At 38.0% G+C, this 22,926-nt stretch overlaps 2 protein-coding genes and 2 long non-coding RNA genes across 5 annotated transcripts in view; 2 read left to right on the top strand and 2 right to left on the bottom strand.

Annotated features, from left to right (window-relative positions):
• Window positions 1-15,376, bottom strand: part of LOC114157668 (transmembrane protein 189) — a 38,183-nt gene extending 22,807 nt beyond the window's left edge. Inside the window, exon 1 of the mRNA XM_028038808.1 lies at window positions 14,919-15,376. Within this exon, the coding sequence (XP_027894609.1) occupies window positions 14,919-15,078 (160 nt within the window). The 5' untranslated portion in view covers window positions 15,079-15,376. The remainder of the gene's footprint in view (window positions 1-14,918) is intronic.
• On the top strand, window positions 10,950-13,079 carry LOC114157689 (uncharacterized). Its single transcript, XR_003598227.1, has 3 exons — window positions 10,950-11,075; window positions 12,626-12,740; window positions 13,043-13,079. It is a non-coding gene; the product is annotated as an uncharacterized LOC114157689 (long non-coding RNA).
• LOC114157684 (uncharacterized) lies at window positions 15,123-19,938 on the top strand. The gene is made up of 2 exons (XR_003598223.1): window positions 15,123-15,225; window positions 19,553-19,938. It is a non-coding gene; the product is annotated as an uncharacterized LOC114157684 (long non-coding RNA).
• A 1,205-nt stretch (window positions 19,939-21,143) lies between these two features.
• znf423 (zinc finger protein 423) overlaps window positions 21,144-22,926 on the bottom strand; it is a 186,980-nt gene continuing 185,197 nt past the window's right edge. For both annotated transcript variants that reach the window (XM_028042164.1, XM_028042172.1), the window contains one exon: window positions 21,144-22,013. In XM_028042164.1, the coding sequence (XP_027897965.1) occupies window positions 21,984-22,013 (30 nt within the window). In that variant the 3' untranslated portion in view covers window positions 21,144-21,983. The remainder of the gene's footprint in view (window positions 22,014-22,926) is intronic.

Here is a 22,926-nt window from a genome sequence, read left to right as displayed (position 1 = left end):
GCGTTCCATCTCTGTCACACACTCACACACCCATGGTGCGGGGCACGGGAGCAGCGGGGCGGCTGTCAGGTGATGTGCGTCAGTCCTTGGATCCTCCGGCTCCCTGGTGAGGAGCAGAAAACTAGGACAGGCCTCCACAGAGCGCACACACTCACGCACAAACACACGCATAAGCCCGCGTCCCTCAGGCCATGGCATTGCTGGATATCACACACAGAGGCGGTGACAGACAAAAAAAAGGGGGGGGGGAAATAGCATCTCTATGCGTAAAGGCGCATGGACAAAAAAACAAGCCGTTCGTTCTTTCTTTTGGCACACCAACACCCAAACACTTACACATGCTGGCACGAACAACCGGCACCGCAGCAACCCGCTCATTAATATCGCTCTGACAACAACCGGTTCCCTGGCAACCTGTCCGCCATCGCTCACCCAGCAGCAACCCCCGCCTGCGAGCATGCACACGGGTGTGCGCGGGGACTTAACCTGGGCGGAGCCGGGGGAGGCGGACGAGGGGTGCTAATAGGCTGAAATTAATCAACGCCGGCTGATTCTCCGTCAGGGGAACGAGCGGCGGACAGCAGGAAGGAAGGCAACGCGTCCTGAATACTAATGACCGAATAAGGAGGGAGAGGATCCCGTCACCTCTCTGTGTTTCATGAGTGAAACATGGTAGCATACACAAATATGGTGCGGTAAGGTGAGACCATGCGGAATATGACGCGAGTAAAACCAGATCCGAGATTAACCGATTCCTTTCCGTGAACTTTGTAAGAGGCAGCCATCTTGGGAGGAAGTTGCTATGACAACAATAAACAAGCTACGAGTTTAGAACTAGCTCCTGCCTCATACCTAACTTATAGACAATATACATTACATCTAATACTCTATTAAGCTTTTTGAGCACTCTACCCACCTCTGTGTAATACTAAGATAAATACGAGTGATGTTTACTGGAGTACGTATTGCCGAGCTAGCAAAATTAGCTTAGCTAAAATAGCTTTCATCTGCAAGCTAAAACGGACATGTGCAACAGAGAGAAAAATGTGTATGTGAATTTTATCCAAAATAATAATAATAGTATGTATTCATGAGATTTTTAATCGATGCGTATGTTTATAACCACCTAGTGGTGTGATTAGTAACTGCAGGGATCGGGTCCTTCAGGCGCTCTCATGGCTTCCCCAGCAGAACTTTGATGCTGGTGGAGGAAGGTGCGACTGAAGCTGCTCTTCCTTCACTAGGTTTATTTTTACTTAGCCCTCTTTGGCATGACTTTTTATTTTTTGGGGGAAAAAATATTTTCCTGCATTCTTTGGGAGCTTGGTGGTTCCTAATTACATATCAATCATAAAATCGGACCCTGACACCTCCAGAACCAGATTTGGGTTTGTTGCCTCATGGCAGCATTGTGCTACCAGGGGTTTAGAACACCAAGGTTTTCTACCGTGATTATGAGAAGTAAAATACAAATCAAACAAAACCTACATTCATTAAAAAAAACTTTTCTTGAAAAAAATAAATCAGACATGGTTCCAACTCACCAAATCTAAACTAAACAACCAACGTTCATTAATGAATGCTACATTTAAGCAAATTACTAAAACGAGCATTTGTATGCATTTGTCTGTATGGTGGAGTTAGAATCACTAAGGATGTTGCCATTAGTCTTTTTCCCTATTATATGTAAAACATCAGGAAGGAATTGCTTGTTGATGTGAAAAAGAGTATCTATCACATTTCTGGTACTTGATTATTGACAAACCTGTGAATCACCATCTGTTTATCTGTTTATCTATGGGTTGTAGCGATCAGATTCACACCAGTGACTGGAGTTAGGGCTGCAGGCTCTTTTTTAAAGAGTTTATAATTCTGTTGTTTTTGATTTTTTTGTAGAGCAAAGGACAACATCTCCACCAGCTCCCATCTCTGGTAGATCTGGTGGTGCCACGACTCGCCCTGTGTAGGTTTTAACACCATCTGCACCAGCCATGTGAAGTTCCCTGCAACCTCATATTTTTGGTTTTGGCAGGTATTGCTTCAGTCTTTGCCTGCCTTGGAATAGGAACATTTATTCATTGATGACCAGCTTATCACCCTTTGGGACTGAAGTTAGTTTTGAGGATAAACAAACAATGAAATAATGGTTCCTCATGTTTTCATCGGGAATGACCCCAACTTATGAACCATGCACCCTTTGTCCATGAAATTATCTTACATCCATCTCCTGTTGCTGTTGGTCATTAATAAAGTAAAAAAAATTGGCTTCATAATTATTTGTAATCAACTGCATATCAATGCACTAGAATAATATTGTCTGAACAAAAGGGCCCCAACTGCGCAAACAAAAAAAACACAGTTTTAGCATATAAATTATAAAAACAATGTCTTGAAATGATCTACAATGCTTCTTTACATACTCACAGACATGAAAATATTTTTAGTTAATAGTTACCCAAAATTTAAAAAAGAAGAAAACTAATCTATAACTTACAAGTAGGAGGCAAGGTGTAGCATGCAACTCTGCTTCATAAAAAGGACTGCTCCTCTTCCAAGTGAAAGATCACATGAGCCTCAATACTTCTTTTATTTGGACAAAAATATGTCTGGTGGTACTTTAAATCATTCCCCCACCAAAAATAAAATAAAATAAAGGAACAACATGAGGTACAGATATGTGGTTTGTTGCCTGGGGGTTATGTAGGGTTAGGGTCATATTTTCTAGTTCAACAATTAACGAAATACTATAAGAACATCCAACATCTACGAATATAATTTGTAAAGGCTGGAAAAATACGACCCTATGAGTGGGAGCTGCGGCTCCCAGTGGCTGACCACTCAGTCACGACACTAACTGTGTCTTTTATGTTTCAGCTGTGGCGCCACTTGCATGCAGTTAGAAGTCACATTGTGAAGAGGGATTTATTCTGTGTACTAGGTGACAAACAACCAAGCAAGGAAGGTTACACATGTGCCCATCTTTTACCACATGTACTTACTCTGACTGTCATCAGAACCTTGATATTCACCCGTGTAGTTCGTACATCCTTTACAAAGCCGTTTAAACATCGCTTGTGTTCGCCCATGGATTTTAGGCGGAGCTCCTCCATGCTGTACGCTCTCTTATCACTAAGTAGTTAATTATGTCGTAGTAGGAGATTGGGGGCAGCTTGTCCACATCCTCTGACACATTTTCCTTCTCTGTCTCATACAGCAGCGATTTTGTTCATGTATCTTTCTCATTGGTTAAGAGTGTCCACATATTTTCTTTTGGTTGGTCTTAAGCCATGGATCTTCTATGCATTGCGCATGCGCTTGCCTAGCAATATGGTGCGGATCACTTCCGGCTCAGACCTGAGAGAAATATGCATTAACCATAGAATTGCACAAATTGGAATTACTAAAATAAATTAGCTTAATGAAAACACACCAATTTAAGAAAGAAAAAAAAGTAAATTTTTTGATTTAAAAAAATATTCATGCCAGAATAATGTGGTTTTTCAACCGTACTGAAATAAATGTGTTTCGCAAAACTGCAATGCAAACACTTTTTTCACATCATGAGTCACATGATCAAACAACCGGATGTTGCCACTGGAGCAAACCACAAAGATGACAGGAAGTAGCAGGGCGTTGATGGCGTAGCATGTTTTTTAATGACTTACTGTATGAACAAACTCATTCATGTGAGATTTTAATTGTGCTTTTTATTTCATTAAATTTCTATTTAATTGCAAAATTGTGTTTTTCAAACATTAGTGGAACATTAACATGGATTTGCATACTTTTCCTACCCCTCTAAAAAAAGAATCATTGGAGATGTCTATGGCAACAACATGTGAAGCACCAATAATTCTGGAGTGAATCACATTTTTAACCTGCCGTTGTGATGTAGATGCTGAAAAAGCTCCATCGTCAGGATAGGAAAATTCAGCTGCATTAGTCAATATTCAACCTGCAGAGGGCAGCACTGAGATGGTTTGAGTTAAAATACTGTAAAATTAGGTACATTTTACAGTAAAATGTCAAAATCTGCACTTGAACATGAAGCCAGAACCTAAATAAATAACCTATTTAGATCATTTATCTGCAATGAAAACAATGCTTTGAGGGTTAGTGGCACTTTAACAAGAGAAATGTTAAACTTTTAGTGTTTTTGTGCTCAGCAGTGTGGTAAACAGTTCAAACAGGGATTGATTTGCTTTCATTTGTTTGGTTGTGCAGTAGTTAGAAGGTCAAACACCGTGACCCGAACACTGAGCCCTGAAACAGAAACTAATTAACACCTTTTCAACTTATTGGCCGTGACGCTCGGTGATCAGGCCACAACCTATCGAGTATTTTGCTGTTTTGACTGAAGCGATCAAATAATTTCCATTGTCAGTAAACCACAGAAACCCAACAACCAGAACGAGCTCAGCCTGGGAAATCAGACATGAAAAGGCATCAATAACTCCAGGATCGATTAGTTCTGTGAAACTTTACTGATATTTCATTAGAGAACAAACATGACGATAAGGGAGAACGTTTAAAGCCGGGTTAGAATCTACAACAATATCCAACGATTCCAACATCTAACAGTCTCACTCCTCAGACACCTTTGCTCATTTCTCCAGATTGTGTCACTCCTCTGCCACGATCTCTCACTCCACAGACACGATCTCTCACTCCTCTGCCACATTCTCTCACTCCTACACATTGTTCTCTTACTACTCTGCTATCATCTTTCAGTGCACCTTGTTTTCCCACTCTTCCGCCTTTTCTCTCACTCCAATGCCACGTTCTCTTACTACTCTGTCATCTTCTTTTACTCCACTACGTTCCCTCACCCCTCCATTTCACTCCTCGTCCTTGTTCTGTCATTCTGAAGGCTAACCCATCAGAACCACGGCGGGCCGTAGTTCTACCATGTTCAGCTCTGCTGCTCTTTGTCATCCATCACTCAGTCTCTCCCCCTCCATCCTCCATGCTGGTGTTCTCTCAGTGGGCCGTCCTCAGATGGGACTTTGGGGGTAGACAGAGGAATGTGGGTGGTGAAAGTGGGTCACATGCTCAGAGAGAGGGAGAATAAAGGAGGAGAGACACTGAGGGAGACCGTCATGGAAACACGGGGGTAAGGAACGGGAAGTGGGGGATGAATTCCCTCGATCAGGAGGAGTGGATCAGTCGGAGGGCTCTTCACTTTCATCTGATCTCTGTGGACGGCAGAACATGGGAACACACACACACACACACACACGGAAAACCAACAACACACAGCGAAGAAGACAAACGACTCACACTGCAGCACAAACACGTCACGTCTGTCTCCGCCTGGACAACGTCCTGAAAGACGAACGCAATCCATTTCCCTGCAGATCCAACGTGGAGGATCAGTAATAACATGGCAACACACTCACACAAAGACAAACAGATGCATGAAACACACACACATGCACACACACGTTTAACCCACAGGAGCTTCATAACCAAAAACACACGATGGACATTTCCCATCATGCACGCTGTCCTCTTATCTCCTGCAGCCGTCACAGAGATAATCACACACAGAAGTGGTTTAGGTCGCATTCACGAATGCATCCGACTCCTCTCATAATGATTCAGGGAGAATGTAGATAAACAAAAAATAGAGCAAATTTCCAATAAAAATCAAAAATTTTGAGATTGATCGCAGAGGTTTTTTTGAGTTTGAAAAGTCAAAAAAGATATAGAAAAAACTCAGAAACTATGAAATAATCTCAGAAATGTTCATAAATTTTTGGGGAAATTTAAGAGTTTGAAAAGTAAAAAAATTGATAGAAAAAAACAAAAGAAGTTTAGATTAAGCTCAGGAATTTTAGAATGTTTTTTTAATTTCAGTGTTTCAAAAGTGTAAAAGTTTTAACTTTTGAAATGCAGAGATTTCAAAGTGTTTTTCTTAGAGATTTCTCAGATTAATTTCTGATATTAATCTTAAAATTTCTTAATTTTTTCTAGAAAATGTTTTGACTTTTCAAATGTAGAAATTTTCTTTTTTTTTCAAATTCTTTAGATCAATCTAAAATTTTCCAACTATTTTCTAGCAAATGTTTTGACTTTTAAAACTAAGAAATTTACAAGTTTTTTCTCAACTTTTGGAGATGAATCTAAAAATGTCTAAATTGACTCCTCCCACCTGCAGGTGGCAGCATTTCTTGCTTCTACTACTCTGCTGCCTCAACCTTACTGGATGAGTTATCCTCTGTGATCAATATGGTAACAAAAAGTCACATTTAACATCATACATAGGCACAAATATTGCAATATTTCTAAATTAGCGCCACAAAATCAGTAATTTTGATTTAAAAAAATGGAGGGACGGATCGATGTGAAAAGACGTTCAATATTTAATTTCATCAAAAGCAGACACAACTACTTAGTTTGTTGGGTTTTATCAATATATCCTGGCACAACCGACCCTTTAAGAAGAGTCAAAATGAAAATGAGTTCCACATCCCCGATGTTTATCGCTTTTTCACAGTATTATAATTTGTTTAGATGTAAAGAAAAGGAAAAGGTCAGAACTTCTCCATCAGAAAGCAGTGACTCCAGCCACCATGACGCCGTAGTGCCAATTAAACTTCAGCATAAAACCTTTCAAAGGTAGGCAGTTCTCCAGAGACATCCAGGCGCCCGTTACCCTCAGGGAGCCCCCAGAACAGTTTGGTCCAAAAGCGCCAATTGGTGTCAAAGTGCATCCATGGCTTCGGGCCAAACAGAACTGTAAATTTAATGTCCCAGTGGACAGAAATCCTCTGAAAACAGAGCCTCATTGAAAAGCAAAATGAAGATTCTCATAAAAACACAAAGGGAGGACAGGTGATTGGAAGGAAAGATGGACAGATTCAACTTTTAGAAAATAAAAAAAATCTGGTAAATACTTTTTTCTGAATGTCTTCAAAACACCACTTATATGGAGAAACTAGTCACATACAATTCAGAGCTATATAGAATAGAATAGAATAGAAGTACTTTATACACTGAATAAAAAGACACCTAAGTATTTTTTTTTCACTGTCTGGAAACGACAGAAAAACTGATGAACAACTCAAAACCTTTCATACTCTTATTTTTTTCCCCCTCGCTCTCTGTGTCAGCTATGCTACACATAAATCCGTTGCCATAGCAACTGACTGACAACAGCTCCACTATCAACACCAAAAGACATGCAAACATTTCTCACTCAAACGAACAGGACATTCAGTCTGTTCCAGTTTTATGCTTTCAAGCTTGATTTTTATTTTGTGATTATTAATAACAAAATTATTAATAATCACTACTGCTGCTATTAGCTAAGCTAACACTGCAGCGATATATTGGCTAATTTAGTCACCTGCTCTGATTCTGCAGCACATTTTCATTTTAAGGTCATCAAAGTCAAGCTAGCACAACTGACCTTCTTCTCTCCCCCTGACTATTTTTTTTATTGAAACTTTTTCCTGACCTCCTTATCTAGATGTGTTGGTGTCGACAATTAGTAGCAAAACACTGCGTCCCTTTTTCTTTTATACATCAGGCGCACGTTTAAGATTTAGTGCGTTACATTGATAACTTTACAGTTAAAACCAATGCTTGCCATCCATCATCAGCGAGTCGTTTTTGAATCAGAATCTTGTGCGTCTGACTCTATAGCACCAATTCACAACAAATGTCGCCTTGAGGCACTTTACAATCATTTTAACTTTTTGCATCCCAATCCAGAGCTGTAAAAAGCCGACATTCCACATTTTTCCAGAGTTCTGATTCTTTTTCATTTGCAGATCTCAGTGACTCTACACACCTCGAGGTCACATGAACACACACCAACACACTCAGGTCAAAGAGCCCTGCAGACCCACATGGCGCTCAAAGGCCTGAAACATTAACCCACTCTGACCTTTGACCTTTCTGGGTTCAGGGAGTAAGAGAGGGAGCTTTTCAGGAGGATGTTGAGGAAACACACAGTTCGGTTTTTAAGGGTTCTGATGTTGAAGCTCGGCGCCGCTGTGATGTAAATAAAGTGGTTGAAACTGAGCGGGTTTTTATTGGCAGTTTAAAGTTTAATGACAGCAGGAGAACATGTGAGAACTGAGGTCACTTACACAAGCAGTTAAGTTTCTCCTCCTCTGAAGGGACTTTCCATTGACTTCCATTCATTTCTGCAGCCAAACCCTGAAATTGACCATAACCAGTGGATACCCAACCATAAAACTGACAGAAAATCAATTCACTCCTTGGTCCTAAACCAAACCCAAAAACAGCGCTCTCTCTCATATGCAATATAGTATAAGTTAGGAAAATTGTAATTACAATGTATCAAATACAAAGCGACACAGACACACACACACACACACACACAGCGGAGCTAATTTGTTGAATTTAATTTGAAAACATTTAGCAGACTTAGCTTCTCTTACACTAAATTTTCCTGATAAATTCTAAACAGCTGATTTATTTGGTCGTTTTTTTAAATTTACAGTTGAATACAATTTGACGTCTGTGTTGAATTTTTCGTTATGGACTGTTAAGGATTCTTCAAGTATTTAGCCATTTATCTTCATGCTCTTATTTTGAAGTGAGTAAAAACTGTTTCCTCTCCTCATTTTTCCCTCCCTTATTTAAAAAAAAGACATACAGGAACAAAATAAAACCTGGACAGGAAAGAAGAAGATATAAACATGAATACAATGTCTAAAGCTGTTATAGAAGATGTTAATTATGATGTCAAAATTAAATTGGCACTCGATTTTTGTAATCTTTCAGATATCATGTGAATTGAAGTTAGCGCTTTAGCATTATTGTGAAAGGCCTAGAGTTAAGTGTTGTGTGTAAAATGAAGGTTCATTGGTGTTTGAGAGGGCAAAATTACATCATTATGCCATTATCAATACTTAAAAAGGTCTCGAAACAACAATATTATTGTTTATCAGAATAATTTAGCATCTAGCAAAGTTTGTAGTTTATAAGATCCAACAGTTTGTAATCACATTCATCTCAAACCACAAGAACTGCTTTTAGAAAAGTGACCAGACACACTTATGATCATAAATACAAACATACAAGCTGCTCATAAAACTGAGAACTAAGATGCCTTGTAAATACGGAGGAGGAGGAGGAGGAGGAGGAAGGCACTGGACCGTGACACTTTAGCACATATGGGAGGACAGAGGAGACGAGGGAATGAAGGCAGACTTGGTGGGAGAAATGGAAAAGCAGAGAAACGGCGGCAGAGGGGGAAGCGTCCAGCTGTTTGTCCATCCTTGCTTTGCCGTAATGAGGCCGTGTTTGGCTCTACGGCGCGTCGCCGATGCCTCATCTAACTTCTCCAAACTCTAACAAGCCAAACTGCTATTTAGATTTACCTCCCGCCGGTGCTGAGCCGAGCCCCAAACAAGCGAGCGCGGAACAGCGTGGCGCTCCCTTAAATGGACACTTTGACATTTTGGATTTCGGCTGTTTATTTTGCTTTAAACAGACACTTGTCAGCATGTGGGGGGAACATTTCTGCTTTTAAGTTTCCATAAAATGGCTCCGCTTGCATTGTTAGCGTCGCTGAGCATATCTTCGGCTCGCGGCCCGCTGAGCCCTTCGGCTGAAATGAGGGAGGGGGAAAGAAACTCACCTGACGAAAACAGAGCAGGCGGGAAACAGCAGGGCCATTATTTTAATCACAGGACCAAGACCCGGCCCCTCCAGGACGCTCACGGTTACATTTCACTCTGTGACAGTGAGAATAATGACTACGAATCGCCACCAAACCAACTAACCTGAATTTTTTTCTCAGAAGAAATAAAAAAGAGGAAGAGGCAACTGTTTTCTTTTCTCACACGGTGTGACATCACCTCCACTAATGGCAGGAAGATAAAACATTTTGAATGCTCTTCTTATGTTCATCTGTCATCTACACCTGATTATCCTTGACACACTCACACATTACACTGCAAAAACTCAAAATATCACCAAGTATTTTTAGACTGGTTTCTATGGGCAAATACCTTATCATAAAACTAACTTACAAGTAACTTTTCATCCAGCCAGAGGTGCTTGTTTTAAGTCAATAGTTCCTTATTTAATGGATTATTTTCTTAAAACAAGCTCCTTTATCTCGCTTAAAAGTTACTTGAGTTAGTTTTTTCTTATTTGAAGTGTACCATAGAAACTAGACCAAAAATACTTTGTGATATTTTGAGTTTTTTCAGTGTTTTGGTAGAATCAGACATTTCATTTTCCGAAAATACAAAGAACAGCAGCACAACTGAAAGTTTATCATAAAAACAAGCAAAACACTGCAAAAACACAAAAGGTTACCAAGTATTCCTGCTCTAGTTTCTGGTGCAAATATCTTAGGACACTTGAAATGAGACAAAACTAACTCAAAAGTAACGTTTCATCAATATTAAGAAAGTAATTCCTTAATATTGATGAAAAAATACCAGTTCCACTGGCAGATTATTTCAGTTATTTTCATGTCTTCTTACAAGTGTATTTATCTGCCAGTGGAGCCAGTATTTTTTCATCAATGTTAAGGAATTATTGACTTAAAACAAGCTCATATTTCTTGCTGTGATGTTACTTGTAAGTTAGCTTTGTCTTATTTCAAGTGTAGTGAGATATTTGCAACAGAAACTAGAGTAAAATACTTGGTAAGGTTTTGCGTTTTTACAGTGTGTATAACATCTAAGCAGGGTTTTGTTATTAAAGTCTTACACATCCTATAACGCAATAAATCTTAACTTAAAACCATTTTTCTGATTTCCCAGCCTTCAGTCGTGTAACCCTGACAGGTTAATGTTACTCCAGATGTGAGAAATGAACTTTTTATGATTTACACGGCGCACTCAGGCAAACAGGAACTCCTTAAAGCTGCAGGATCTGTGACCTCTCGTAAACTTTACTGCTAGGTGTGATTGTGCAACAACTTTGACATTTTAACGGCGCTGCTGTTCCAAAGCCAAAAACTGGGGGCCGTTTCGGACCACAACCGCAGCTGATAGAGAGGGGGGGGGGAAAAAATCACGTTTGATCCTCTTACGATTCAATCCGGGCTGCAGCCGTCGGGATGAAACGAACACGACCGGGTATGTTTACTACCGATTTAATCTGCTTATCCTGACGTGATGCTGCACGTTTCTGTGCCAAACGCCTCAGTTTAGCACAAACAGAAACATTCTGAGGTTTTTACTGAACGTGAGACAAAATTTTCAGATTACACACAACCAGAGGGATGATTTTAACAAAAAATAACTCTTAGTTGGACTGTCAGAATAACTAATTTCACTGGATGATAAATAGTCACAGATGTTATTGTGATAAACGATAATATTATTTACAGATTATTTTGAAGTAACATAATGCTAGTGGCATAATAATAATGCAAGAACAAATTCTGAAAGATCAATAAATGTTCATTAAAACTTAAAGTTCAACACTGGAGCTGGAAGACATTTTATATATCCAAACTGAATAAACAAAACAACAAATAAAATTAATTTTTAAGTTTCGTTAAATTTAGCTTTCCTTACAAAAAAAGACTAGTTGAGACCAAAACACCAGACTGAAGACTTTTATCGTTCAGGTTTTAGTTCAAAAGAGAGAAAAAAAGAGAAAAACAATAAAATATGCAAATTAAAATTGAGCTTGTTTTAATTTAGAATGTGATTAATTGATTAATTGCAAACCTTTGAGAATAATTTTCTTACTAAGAGATTGCACCCATCAGGACTCTTCGGTTTGAACTGCTGATTTCAGTTTCGACCAGTTCTGACCGAAAACTTCACCGTCCATTTTTAAAACCCGTCTAAAAAATATTTTTACCCAACTGAGAGTTGATATTACTTAATCTTTATTGGTATTGATTTTATCTGTTTAACTGTGTCGTTGTTTGAACTGAGTTCCTGAACACGCAGCTGTTACCAGTTCCTCTTAATTATAGCCAGTCTTCCTCGTTATCTGGCGTCTAAATGAATGTCGGTGTGTAACCTGAGCTCCAGCGGCAGCAGAACAGGCCGACACTTGTCCCTCTAATGTAATTGCACTGAGTAATGGTGCCGATCCAATAACATTAGTGGAGACGGTGACTCGGTTCCTCACAGCAGCTAAAAATAGGACAGCAGAGAAGAAGCTGATGGAGGTTAAACAACGAGTCAGAAGTTTAGTCCTACCCTTCGTCTGATCCTTTTTTTTTTTTTTAGAGAAATGTCAACAGGTTGCCAGCAGGGCTCAACTGGAGGCAATTAAAATGCTCAGTGAAGTGAGACACGGGGCAGATGGTCAGGCACAAACCAGCTTGATGCACAACTGGTAACACAGGTTTCCTCTGATAAAGTCGGCGCCGTCCAGAAGTCACAAAACGACTCAATCTGCAGAACATTCTGGGTTTGGCCTCCGAGCCGCAGAGACGGAGCAGAGAAGTCAGAAATGTAAATTTGATGCTCGACGGATTCATAGATGAAACCCAAAGAGTGTTTTTCTCACCTGGCAGTCCGGTAGATTTGGTTCGATTGAGGATCAAAATATTTGTTCCACTTTCACACTGCAGTCCAAAACAATCCAAACGCAAAATGTTGAACGATGAACAATTATTTCTGTTTCATCATCCTGAAACTTTTCTTCACCCAACTCTACACAGATCGATCCAGAGTTTTAGATACTCGACCGGCGACATGATCAACGACCCGACAACAAAGCAAAAGGAAGAGTTTTTAGGACGCGGTTCGTCTCATCTGTGCACCTGTAGCGACACGGTAAAGTAGGAAACTCTGCAGCTTTTCCCCTTTGTTACAAAGGCGAACATTACACTGCAAATACGCAAAATCAATCACAAAAGTATTTTTGGCTTAATTTCTACTGCAAATATCTTATTGCACTTAGAGGAAGACAAAACTAACTTACAAATAACTTTTCAGCAAGATATGGAGCTTGTTTTAAGTCAATTATTCCTTCATTTTGATAAGTACTAGTTCCACTGGTAGATTATTTCTATCATATCAATACATTTTATCTGTGTTATTAATGAAATAATCCCCAACATTTGTTACATTTTCAGCTGCTGTGGTTCTCTTTCACGCTGCACTGAATCAAACAAATCAAACTAATTAAAAACCTGTTCCCCTCCTCGTCTGTGGGGGCGCCACACCAAGAACCACTGAAGGAAACAGCAAAAAATCCTCTGAAGACACCGTGAGAAACTTTCTTCTTCACCAAATGTAAACAAAAAAATGGGCTGGCGTCAGGTTTTAGAGGTTGTAGTATTTCTCTTTTATCTTTGGTAAATCCATTTCTCCCGCTAGCGCTAAGCTAACATGTTTGTTTTGGTTGTATTTACCCAGAATGCCCTGCATTTTAGTTCACTTCCTGCTTTTGGAGCGGCTAAAGATTAACCAGAATCATTCCGATTTTTAAAAATTGTAATTCTTTTGACTCTGTAATTTGAAGTACTTTGCTTTATTTACTATTGATTGTAATTTTTCATTTAATAAAATGTTAAAGGTCTTTTTAAGGGCGAGTGTTGCTAATTAGCTATGGCTGTATGCAGACAGGATTGTTTTTGTTTTGCTCTATGTTTTTGTATCTGTCCCAACAAATAAACAATGATTACTATTAGCATTGCTCTGGTCCGCTTTGCATTCACATATGTATTCAAAGTGCATTAGATTCACTTCAACTGAACCCAGACTGAGGTTAGCAGACAGACCAGCGTTCGCTTTTCTCATCCGGACCAGAGTTTACGCTGCAAAAACAAAATCTTACCAAGTATTTTTGGTTTAGTTTCTAGTATAAATATCTTATTACACTTGAAATAATAGAAAACAAACTGAAAAGTAACTTTTCAACATTTTATGTGAGCTTGTTTTAAGTCAATAATTCCTTTGTATTGATGAAAAAGTTCTAGTTCCATTGGCAGATTATTTTACATATAGCATGATATCTCTCCCATGTTATAAAGTGACATAATCTGCCAATGGGATTAGTACATTTTCATCAATATTAAAGAATTATTGACTCAAAACAAATTTTATATCTTGCTGAAGTTATTTTTAAGTTAGTTTCATGAATGCCAGATATTATGCACTTAAAAAGAACACAAAATCACTTAAAACAACAAATATATCTTGCTGTAAAGTTAATTTTGTGTTAGTTTTGTCTTATTTCAAGTGTACTTGGTAAACTTCTGGTGAACAAATATTGGTTTTGTTTTGGTTTTGGCTCATATTTCTTGCTCAAAAGTTACATTTAAGTTAGTTAAGTGTACTAGAATATTTACACTAGAAACTACATAAAGACACTTGGTTCGTTCTTGTGTTTTTACAGTGTAAATGGTTGAAATCTGACCCTGGTTCTGAAATAAATAAAGACTAATCCAAAGTTTCTCAAACTGTTCCTAAATGTCAGCAGTTGTTGAATTTGACCCTGAACTGAGGAGTTTTTCCAGATCCCAGGGCGTGTTGCAGTTTGCAGTCGCCTCTCCAACAGAACCACTTCCCAGAGCCTGCTTTACGTTAAAAGTTAACCCAGTTCTGGTTGGTTCGGCCCGGTATGGGCAGTTATTTACAGCTCCGTGTTTTCTCTGTGCCACGCTGGGAATGAGCTTTAGATAACAGATGTTTCTGCGTGGAGAGCAGCTGCAGCTTCCAGCAGGCCCTCATGCTGCTCCACGCACAACATCCATCAGAACCACACGAGCTGCGTCACATTGTGTGTCCCGTCAAGACAGAACCGAGCCGGTCTGCAGCCTGCACCAGAACCAGTTCCCATAATCATCATCAGCAGCCTCTCTGTTATCAGCTGCCCGGGTTATCAGCGCTGATACGCGGGCAGCTGCAACGCTCGGCCTCCGCTGAATGAAAGCCCCAGTCTCTCCAAAACAAGACAGATTATCGCGAACAAAAATAGCGGGAAGAGAAGCGGCATCGCCCGCTTACCTGGGGAGTAGAGCCGGGCCAGCTGCCGGGCCCCGGCGTGCTGCGGCCCCCAGCGAGGCGCCGCGCTGCGGGCAGCCGCACCATGCTCGTTCCCGTTCGGATCCTCCTCCGCCATGGACCGGTGCCTGATGTCGGTCTCGGAGAGAAGCGACGCCGCCATCGCCGTTGCCCGCTGTCCCTCCTCTGGTTTAGGCTTTCAGCGAGCAGACATGGACCGGGCCAGCTTATCGGCTGCTGGGTCGGTTCCGTGTCCGGGCCTCCGGAGCTGCTTGACGCTGACTTAGCAGGAGGAAGGAGGCTGGAGCAGGTGATGGCAACTCGGCAGCAGAACCCGGAAACGCTCCGCTGACACACAGACCTACTTTTAACCAACCACCAACCGCTACTTTAATGTTTAACCGGAAAACTGAAATACTTTAAAAATCTCCTTCATGTGAAGGAATGAAGCGTTTAAACAAAAATAACACTTAAGTGTGAGGGTCTTAGGGATGGTGTGCAAATTACTTTTATCGTAAAAAGTGGGAAACTTGGCTAAAATAAACAGCAATATCAGTTATGGAGATAAAAACCTGAATATTACAGACGGAAAGAAAACTCGGAAATGTGAAAGGTTGGAAATTTTCTACAAAAAAAATCTAGAAAAAAAAATCTGATTTTGAAAAGTCAAAATTTTGCTAGAAAAAGACTCAGACATTTTTCTAGTCTCAGTAATTTTCTAGAAAAAGCAAGGAAATGTCTGAATTTTAAAACAAACAAAAAAAATGCTACCAAGGTTTATCTCAGAAAATAAAAATAAAAAGAAGAAAATTTCTGAATTTGAAAATTCAAAAATTTGAACGAAAAATATTCAGAATTTCTTAAATAAATCCAAAAAAAATTCTAGAAAAAGCAAGGATATTTCTGATTTTTAAACTCAAAATGTTCCTAGAAAAAAAATAATTCTAGAAAATCAAGAACATTTCAGAGTTTGAAACATCAAAAAATTAGCTAGAAAATATTCACAAATTTTTAGATTCATCCAAGAAATCTAGAGCAAAGACATTCCTGAATTTTAAAACTAGAAAATTTGCTAGAAAAATTGAGCATTTTTTAGATTTATCCCAAAGCCTTTTGAGAATACACATGAAAATTTCGGAGTTTGAAAAGTTTAAAATTCACAAGAAAAACATGCAGAATTGTTTCAGATCAGTCTCAGAAATTTCTTTAAAAATCAAGGACAAGTCTGACTTAATATTCATAAGGAATAATGCATTTTCATTTGATTAAACAAAACAAAAGTTCAACTACCCAGAAGACCAACTGAAAATTACTTTTATGATAGAAAGTGGGGAAATTAGCTAAAAATAAACAGCAATCTCAGTTATGGAGATAAAAAACTGACAATGGCATATAAGAGCCAGTGTAGATAGAAAAAATTAGTAATTTTCCGACCAAAACTGTATTAAAACTTTTCTAGAAAAAATGAGGAAATTTCTGAGCTTCAAAAAGCAGAAATTTTGAGATTCATCTCAGAAAAAATGCCAGAAAAAAAATTAGTTAATTTCTGAGTTTGAAAAGTCAAAAACTTACTGGACAAAAGTAAAGACATTGAGTTTAATCTCAGAAATTTGCTAGAAAAAGCCTGAGCATTTCTGAATCTGAAAAGTAAACAATCTGCTTTAAAAAAGTTGAGAAATTTTTAAATTAATTTCAGAAATTTTCTTAAAAATAAATAACATTTCTGAGTTTGAAAAGTTGAAAATGTTTTATAAAAAACAAAAACAAATTCAGATTATTCTCAGAGTTTAAAAAAATTTTTTTTTAGAAAACCAAGGATTTCTGAGTTTGAAAAGTCAAATATTTTAAACTTTTGGAAATTTTGAGTTTAGTACATAAAACCTTTTGATTTTTGAAACTCATACATTTCCAAGTTTTTAAATAAAATTTCGCCGTTTATTCTGTGAATTTTCAAACTCAGAAATGTCCTTGATTTTTCTAAAAGAAAAATTGATCAGATTCAAAATTTCTGAGTTTTTTCTAGCAAATATTTGCTTGTTTTGTGATCTTCATTGAAAAAAGAATCTTTGTAAAATTGTGCCATATTTATGATATTGATAAAACCAAATTTGCTTTCTGCTTTCTACAAAACAAAGTTAATATTTTCAAAATAATGACATTTCACGTAAAAATATCTTGTTTCAGGAATTTAACCAGCTGGTCGTTGTTACATCACAATCATGATACTTGACCTAAATCCTCAATTAACTCTAAATAATGGCAGATTTGATATTTTCTGTTTGACTTTGTCATCAGAACCACAAATCCTAAATATCCTGAGTCACTGGAATTACATGAAAGTAAACAAAGAACTGAGGAAAACGACTGGAAATAAATTTATGTTTCTCCTTCCAAACATGCTGCATTGTGGCAAAGTGAGGCGGTGACCTTATGAAAGAAATCTTTGTTGCTTCAGAGGCAGAACCACCGCAGAGCGAAGGACAAACGCTTTCTGTGTTGGTGTTTCTGAAAGCTCTCTCCCTGAATCCTCTGGTTTTCTGATTTTCAACGTCTAAAACGGGCTGCTAAGCAGAAATAAACGTCAGAATCTGATTGGTCACAAATAAAAAAAACAGCTTAACTTAGACTTAGACTGACTTTATTATCATTTTGCATGCACAGGGTGTATATAGAACGAAATTTTGTTGCATACGGCTCAGGACAATGTTTTGAGGTTCCAATGTTATGAGGTTACTCCGGAATATAAATCTAAATATAAAATATAAAGTGCAGGAATGACAGTAAAATAGAAGTTATTTAGCTCTGTACATGTGCAAGGTATGAAGTGGAGACCAGTTTTTGAGTGCAGTCCAGTTAAGAGTTCAGCAGTCTGATGCACGCCCATTTAATAAGAAAAGACAAAGGCAGAGTTTCTTCTGAGTATCTTTAAGAAATAATTTCTGCTGAGGCTGCTTAGGTCTTCTGATAATCATGATCAGGGCTGGTCAAAGGCATATATGGTCCTAAGCCTCTGATTAGGACCTCCACACCACCAGAGGGCTCCCAAGAGCATCAAGCTAGCATGATTATATATATAATAACATTGAATAATATAAACTAAACGTTTTTACGGTTTGAAAAACAATTTGTATACTGTTTTTATAGTTGGTACAGAGATAATTGATTAATCTCTTCCTGTTGTTGGCTGCTGCCGCTGTTTTGGAAAAATAAGATATCAAACCTATTAACTTGTTTACTGTAAATTTACTGTTTATCAGCTGATGTTAATTTCAAATAATTAAAACAATATGGCCCAATTAATACCACTTTGCATCTCAAAATTCACATATATATTTTTATTTTGCTGCTCTTGTAATGTCAAAATCAGCAGCCATAATAACACTGGCATGATGTAAGCAAATAAAAAAGTAACATTAATAACCCAGGTATGTTTCACAGATAGATAAGCTCAGAAATGATGAAGCATCTGGTGTTGAAAAGTTTGTATGGGGGGCCCCAAATGAAAATCTGCTTAGGGCCTCAAAAACGATTTTTTATCCGGCCCTGATCATTAGCATTTATTAGCTTTGGCAGTTTAGACAAATGTCGATTCAGCTCTAAAGTAAAAAAAAAAAATTCTATATTTTCAAATAATCTGGACTACATGGAATAAAATCTGGTTTAAGACCTAAAGTATTAAAACTGGTCAAACCCGGATTGGATCATTCAGTACTGATTTAGTTTCATTAATACAGTTTGTTATCTTTTTGAGTTCAAAATGCAACAGTTAGCAAGTTTTCCTGCTATTTACATCACAAATGTTGCCTTTATAGCAAACAGACACTGAGAAAATAAAACCTGGACTTAGTTACTAAAACATGTACCATGTAGTTCCTCAGAGTTTTCCTCTTGGACCCACTTGATTATTGATTTATTCGTGTCCCTAAATTCATCTTTAAACATTGTTTAATAATTTGCTTTTTAACCCAACTGTCAGGTTAATTTGTATAACACATTTCAGCATCAGAATATCAGACAATAACCAATTATGAAACAACCAGTCAAATCCCATCATCAAATATATTGATCATTAGCTGCATTTTCATTCCAATTCGACATTTCAAAAATAAATTTACTTAATGGAAAGACACTGATTTAGAAAAAAAGTAATTTTGCAATGAAAAGTTTTGGCTCTAGCATGAGGTGGGTTTTTTGTGCCATATCTAAATTGCTTTATTTTGCAAAACTGCAAGAGAAATTTTTTTTTAGCACAGAGGTCACATGATCAACAACAGGATGTTACTACTGGCGGAAACTACAAAGACGACGACACGAGGTGGTAGGAAGAAGATGGTGCAGCTTGTTTTTATAATGTTCATTATTTCATTGAAACGCCACAATTGCAAAATTACGGCAGTGGAACCATCTGGTTGTTGATTAGGTGACTCGTGTGATGTGAAAAAAAGTATTTCCATTGGAGTTTTGCAAAATAAACCAACAAAAAACACTCCACCTGATTTTAGCACCATTTTATTAAAAAACAAGTTTTTTTGGATTTGGCGTTTCTCATCTGTTCAAATGACATTTTCCCAGAAGCTTTGTGGTTCGTCAATAGTCAGCAATTTCCACTTTCGCTTTTTTACGGTTTAATTCCACAGTGGCGTCGTTTTTGGTCGTCTCCCATGAAGTTCACGATGACGGACAGTTCGATCCGACGCCGATGTACCTTGACTTGGAGCCTGGGCTCTTTAGCTACCATTCATATCATTCTTCTCTTCAGTTTGTCATCAACTTTACAATTCTGAAAATATTAAACTTCTGAAAAATATCAGCAACTGTAGTCACAGGAATATTTAGCTGCTTGTAGAAGGTTTCAGAGTTTTTATCCTGTAACGTGTCTGAAATTTTTGTTTTAATCTCCTGGGACATTTTCAATATCTGCATTTCCATTATGAATGTGCGCAAAAGTTTGTTGATATTCTGCTAATGTAAAAAAAAACACAATTTAGTCATTTCCATTAAATAAAAAATGCAATTAAAATCACACGTGAATAAGTTTGTTCATCCAATAAATCATTGAAAACTTCTTCCTCCTACCACTTCCTGTCGCCTTGTTTGTCATTTCTGCCAGTCGTAACACCTGGATGTTGATCACATGACTCATGATGTGAAAAAAGTGTTTCCATTGCAGCGTTACCAAATAAACTAATGTCAATACAACCAAAGTATCACCTCATCCTATGCAAAACCATTTTATAGAAATTGGTGAGTTTCTATTAAGTAAAATTATTTTGTAATTTTCGTTTGTGCAATTTTAATCCCAATGCAAACACATTTAGTGTTGTCCCTGGTTTTCATTGACCGTGTAATTGCGAAAAACTGGAACTACAAAAATAAATTCACGTAATGAAAACACACCAATTTTGAAATAAAGTTTTTTGATAAAGTTCTTGGGCTAAAATGAGGTAATTTTTCAGCTGTATCAAAACTTGTTTTTCACAAAACTGCAATAAAAACTTTTTTTTTAATCACACGAGTCACATGATCAACAACAGGATGTTTCTACTGGCAGAGACGACAAATGAGACAACAGGAAGTGGTAGAAGGATGAATATTTTTATTCACGTGTTATTTTAATTGTTTCTTATTTAATGGAAACACCACGATTATTTTTATTTGACATTAGTGGAATATTGTCAAAGTTTTGCACACATTTGTAATGGAAACACAGCTACTGACTAATTATCCCCCTTTAAATAGGAAAACTGTTAACATCTCAGTTTCATTTTGGGCCTTAACCAAAGTCTGATTTGTGTGAATTTTGCAGATTTGGAAAAAACTGGAGGGACTTATTGATGTAATTTGGAGTCTAGAGGTCCACATAAAGAGCTACGGTGGGTCAGATTTGGCCCCCGGACCTTGAGTTTGACACACGTGGCTCACAAGCTTGAAGACACATTTTGGTTTAATATTTACCTACGATTTTTGCTACATTATTTTCTCCAGTTAATTTAAAAAAAATGAAATGCAAATCAGCAAAATCAAATGAATTGCCTGATTTTCAGTAAATTTTTATTTATTGTTATTTTTGTCAGTTTCAAGTTATTTCAACTTGAAACTATTAACTATTACTATTAAAATAGTAACTATTTTGGGACTTTTGGTCATTGGGTGTTTGTTTACCTCACTTCAGGTTAATGCTGCAAAAAAGCAGCAATTTCTGTTTAAATAACCTCACACACACAGGAGTTCTTTATTCTCTTTTATTTATTTGTTTTCTTGTTTTTTTCTGTACTAGATTATTGCAATCTGGTTAATTCACATTTAAAAACCGGTCTTTGACCAGACGCACTGAAATCAATGATAATCATTTGTACAATAACCATTACAGATTCCATGTCTGGAAATCCCAAATAAAAATAAGAGCAGAAAAATGAAAGAAAAGATCTGTATGTTTTTCTGCACTTTATTTTTGTTTTCATGATTTTTTTATAGTAATTACAAAAAGGGAGAAAATATATATAACAATCATAAAAAGGAAAGGTTGTTTGTGGGCGGGGTCGGGGATATTACGACTAGCAAACAATCACAACACAGCACGAGTACCTACTAACCGCAACAAATAAAATACTGAAAAAAAGGCAAAAAGGGACAAAAAAAGTAACGAAAACAAAGACGCAACAAAGTGAAGCTTCTTCTACAATCTATGGAAAGTAGAACAAAAAAGAAAAACGTGTTTTTTATTCTGTTTGTTGTAAAATAAAATAAAAAGCATGAGTCAGGAGGAGAGGGCTTGGCAGGGACAATAAAAAATACTGCTGCACGTACAATACCTTTGTTCGCCCTTCTCCTCCCGTCATGTCGCTCTTACAGTTTCCCACTTTCCCCCTTTTCTTTATTTAATAGCATTTCCCATTAATATTCCGTCACCCGCTGCTCCTAATGGCCGCGCCCAGTCGCGCGATCGTTACACTTTTACATGTGAGTAGCAAATGACACTTTGATTGGCTGTGATGTGGAGATGGGGGTCTCCCGCCGGCTGCGGGTCGGGGGCGCGGCTGAGCTGAGGGATCCCGCAGGGCGCCGGTCTCACTGCGCGTGCTGACTCAGTGTGTGGTTCTGCGGGGAAGAGACGGAGAACGGGAGCAAGAGTGAGAACACATGATGGGAGAAATAATGGGCTGCATGAGCGGAGAGCTTTCCACTAAACTACAACCCACCCCCAACACATACACACACACGCACGCACACACACACACACACACGCACGCACGCACGCACGCACGCACGCACACACACACACACACACACACAGCAGCAGAACAGAAACTCAACCGCCTCCCACAGAACCAACAGCAAGATCTCTTCAGTTCAGACAATCCAACGAAAGAAGAAAAAGAACCAAACGAGTCGGCAGAAAGTGCAGTTTATGTGTTTCTGCAAACAAACACTAAATATTTAAATTTTAGACAATTTTTAATCAGAATCACCTGGATTTCTGTGAAAAGAATCAAGTTTTTCCAACTTTCACCAAGCAGCAGAAGAAGCAAGTTGTAGAACCTTTTTAAGTGGTTTTGATGCATTTTTCTTTCCATAGTTGTTTCACTTCACTGCCTGCATTTCCACAAAATTGAGCAGATTTGAATTATTAAAACAAATTTTCTTAATTGAAACACTTTTTGATCAAAAGGATGAGGTTGTAGCCTAATTAGTTTATTTTTGCCAAACTAATGGAGTAATGGAAACATTTTTTGCATCACATGAATCACAGGGTCAACCTGATGTCTCTGCTTCTGCTGGCAGAGACACCAAAGAAGACAGGAAGTGGAAGGAAAATGACGGTGTGGCATGTTTTTAATGACTTACTGTATGAACAAACTTATTCACATGTGATTTTAAATGCGACTCTTATTCAATGGAAACACTTCAATAGCAAAATAGTTTTTTTCCAGACATTAGCAGCAACGTTTTGTGCACATTTGAGATGAAAATGCAGCTCAGCTGTGGAAACATTTGAACACAAGGTCCTAAT

This window comes from Xiphophorus couchianus, chromosome 2 (assembly GCF_001444195.1).
Source record: "Xiphophorus couchianus chromosome 2, X_couchianus-1.0, whole genome shotgun sequence".
NCBI classification, from domain to species: Eukaryota; Metazoa; Chordata; class Actinopteri; order Cyprinodontiformes; family Poeciliidae; genus Xiphophorus; species Xiphophorus couchianus.
This window is presented reverse-complemented; position numbering and strand designations above follow the sequence as displayed.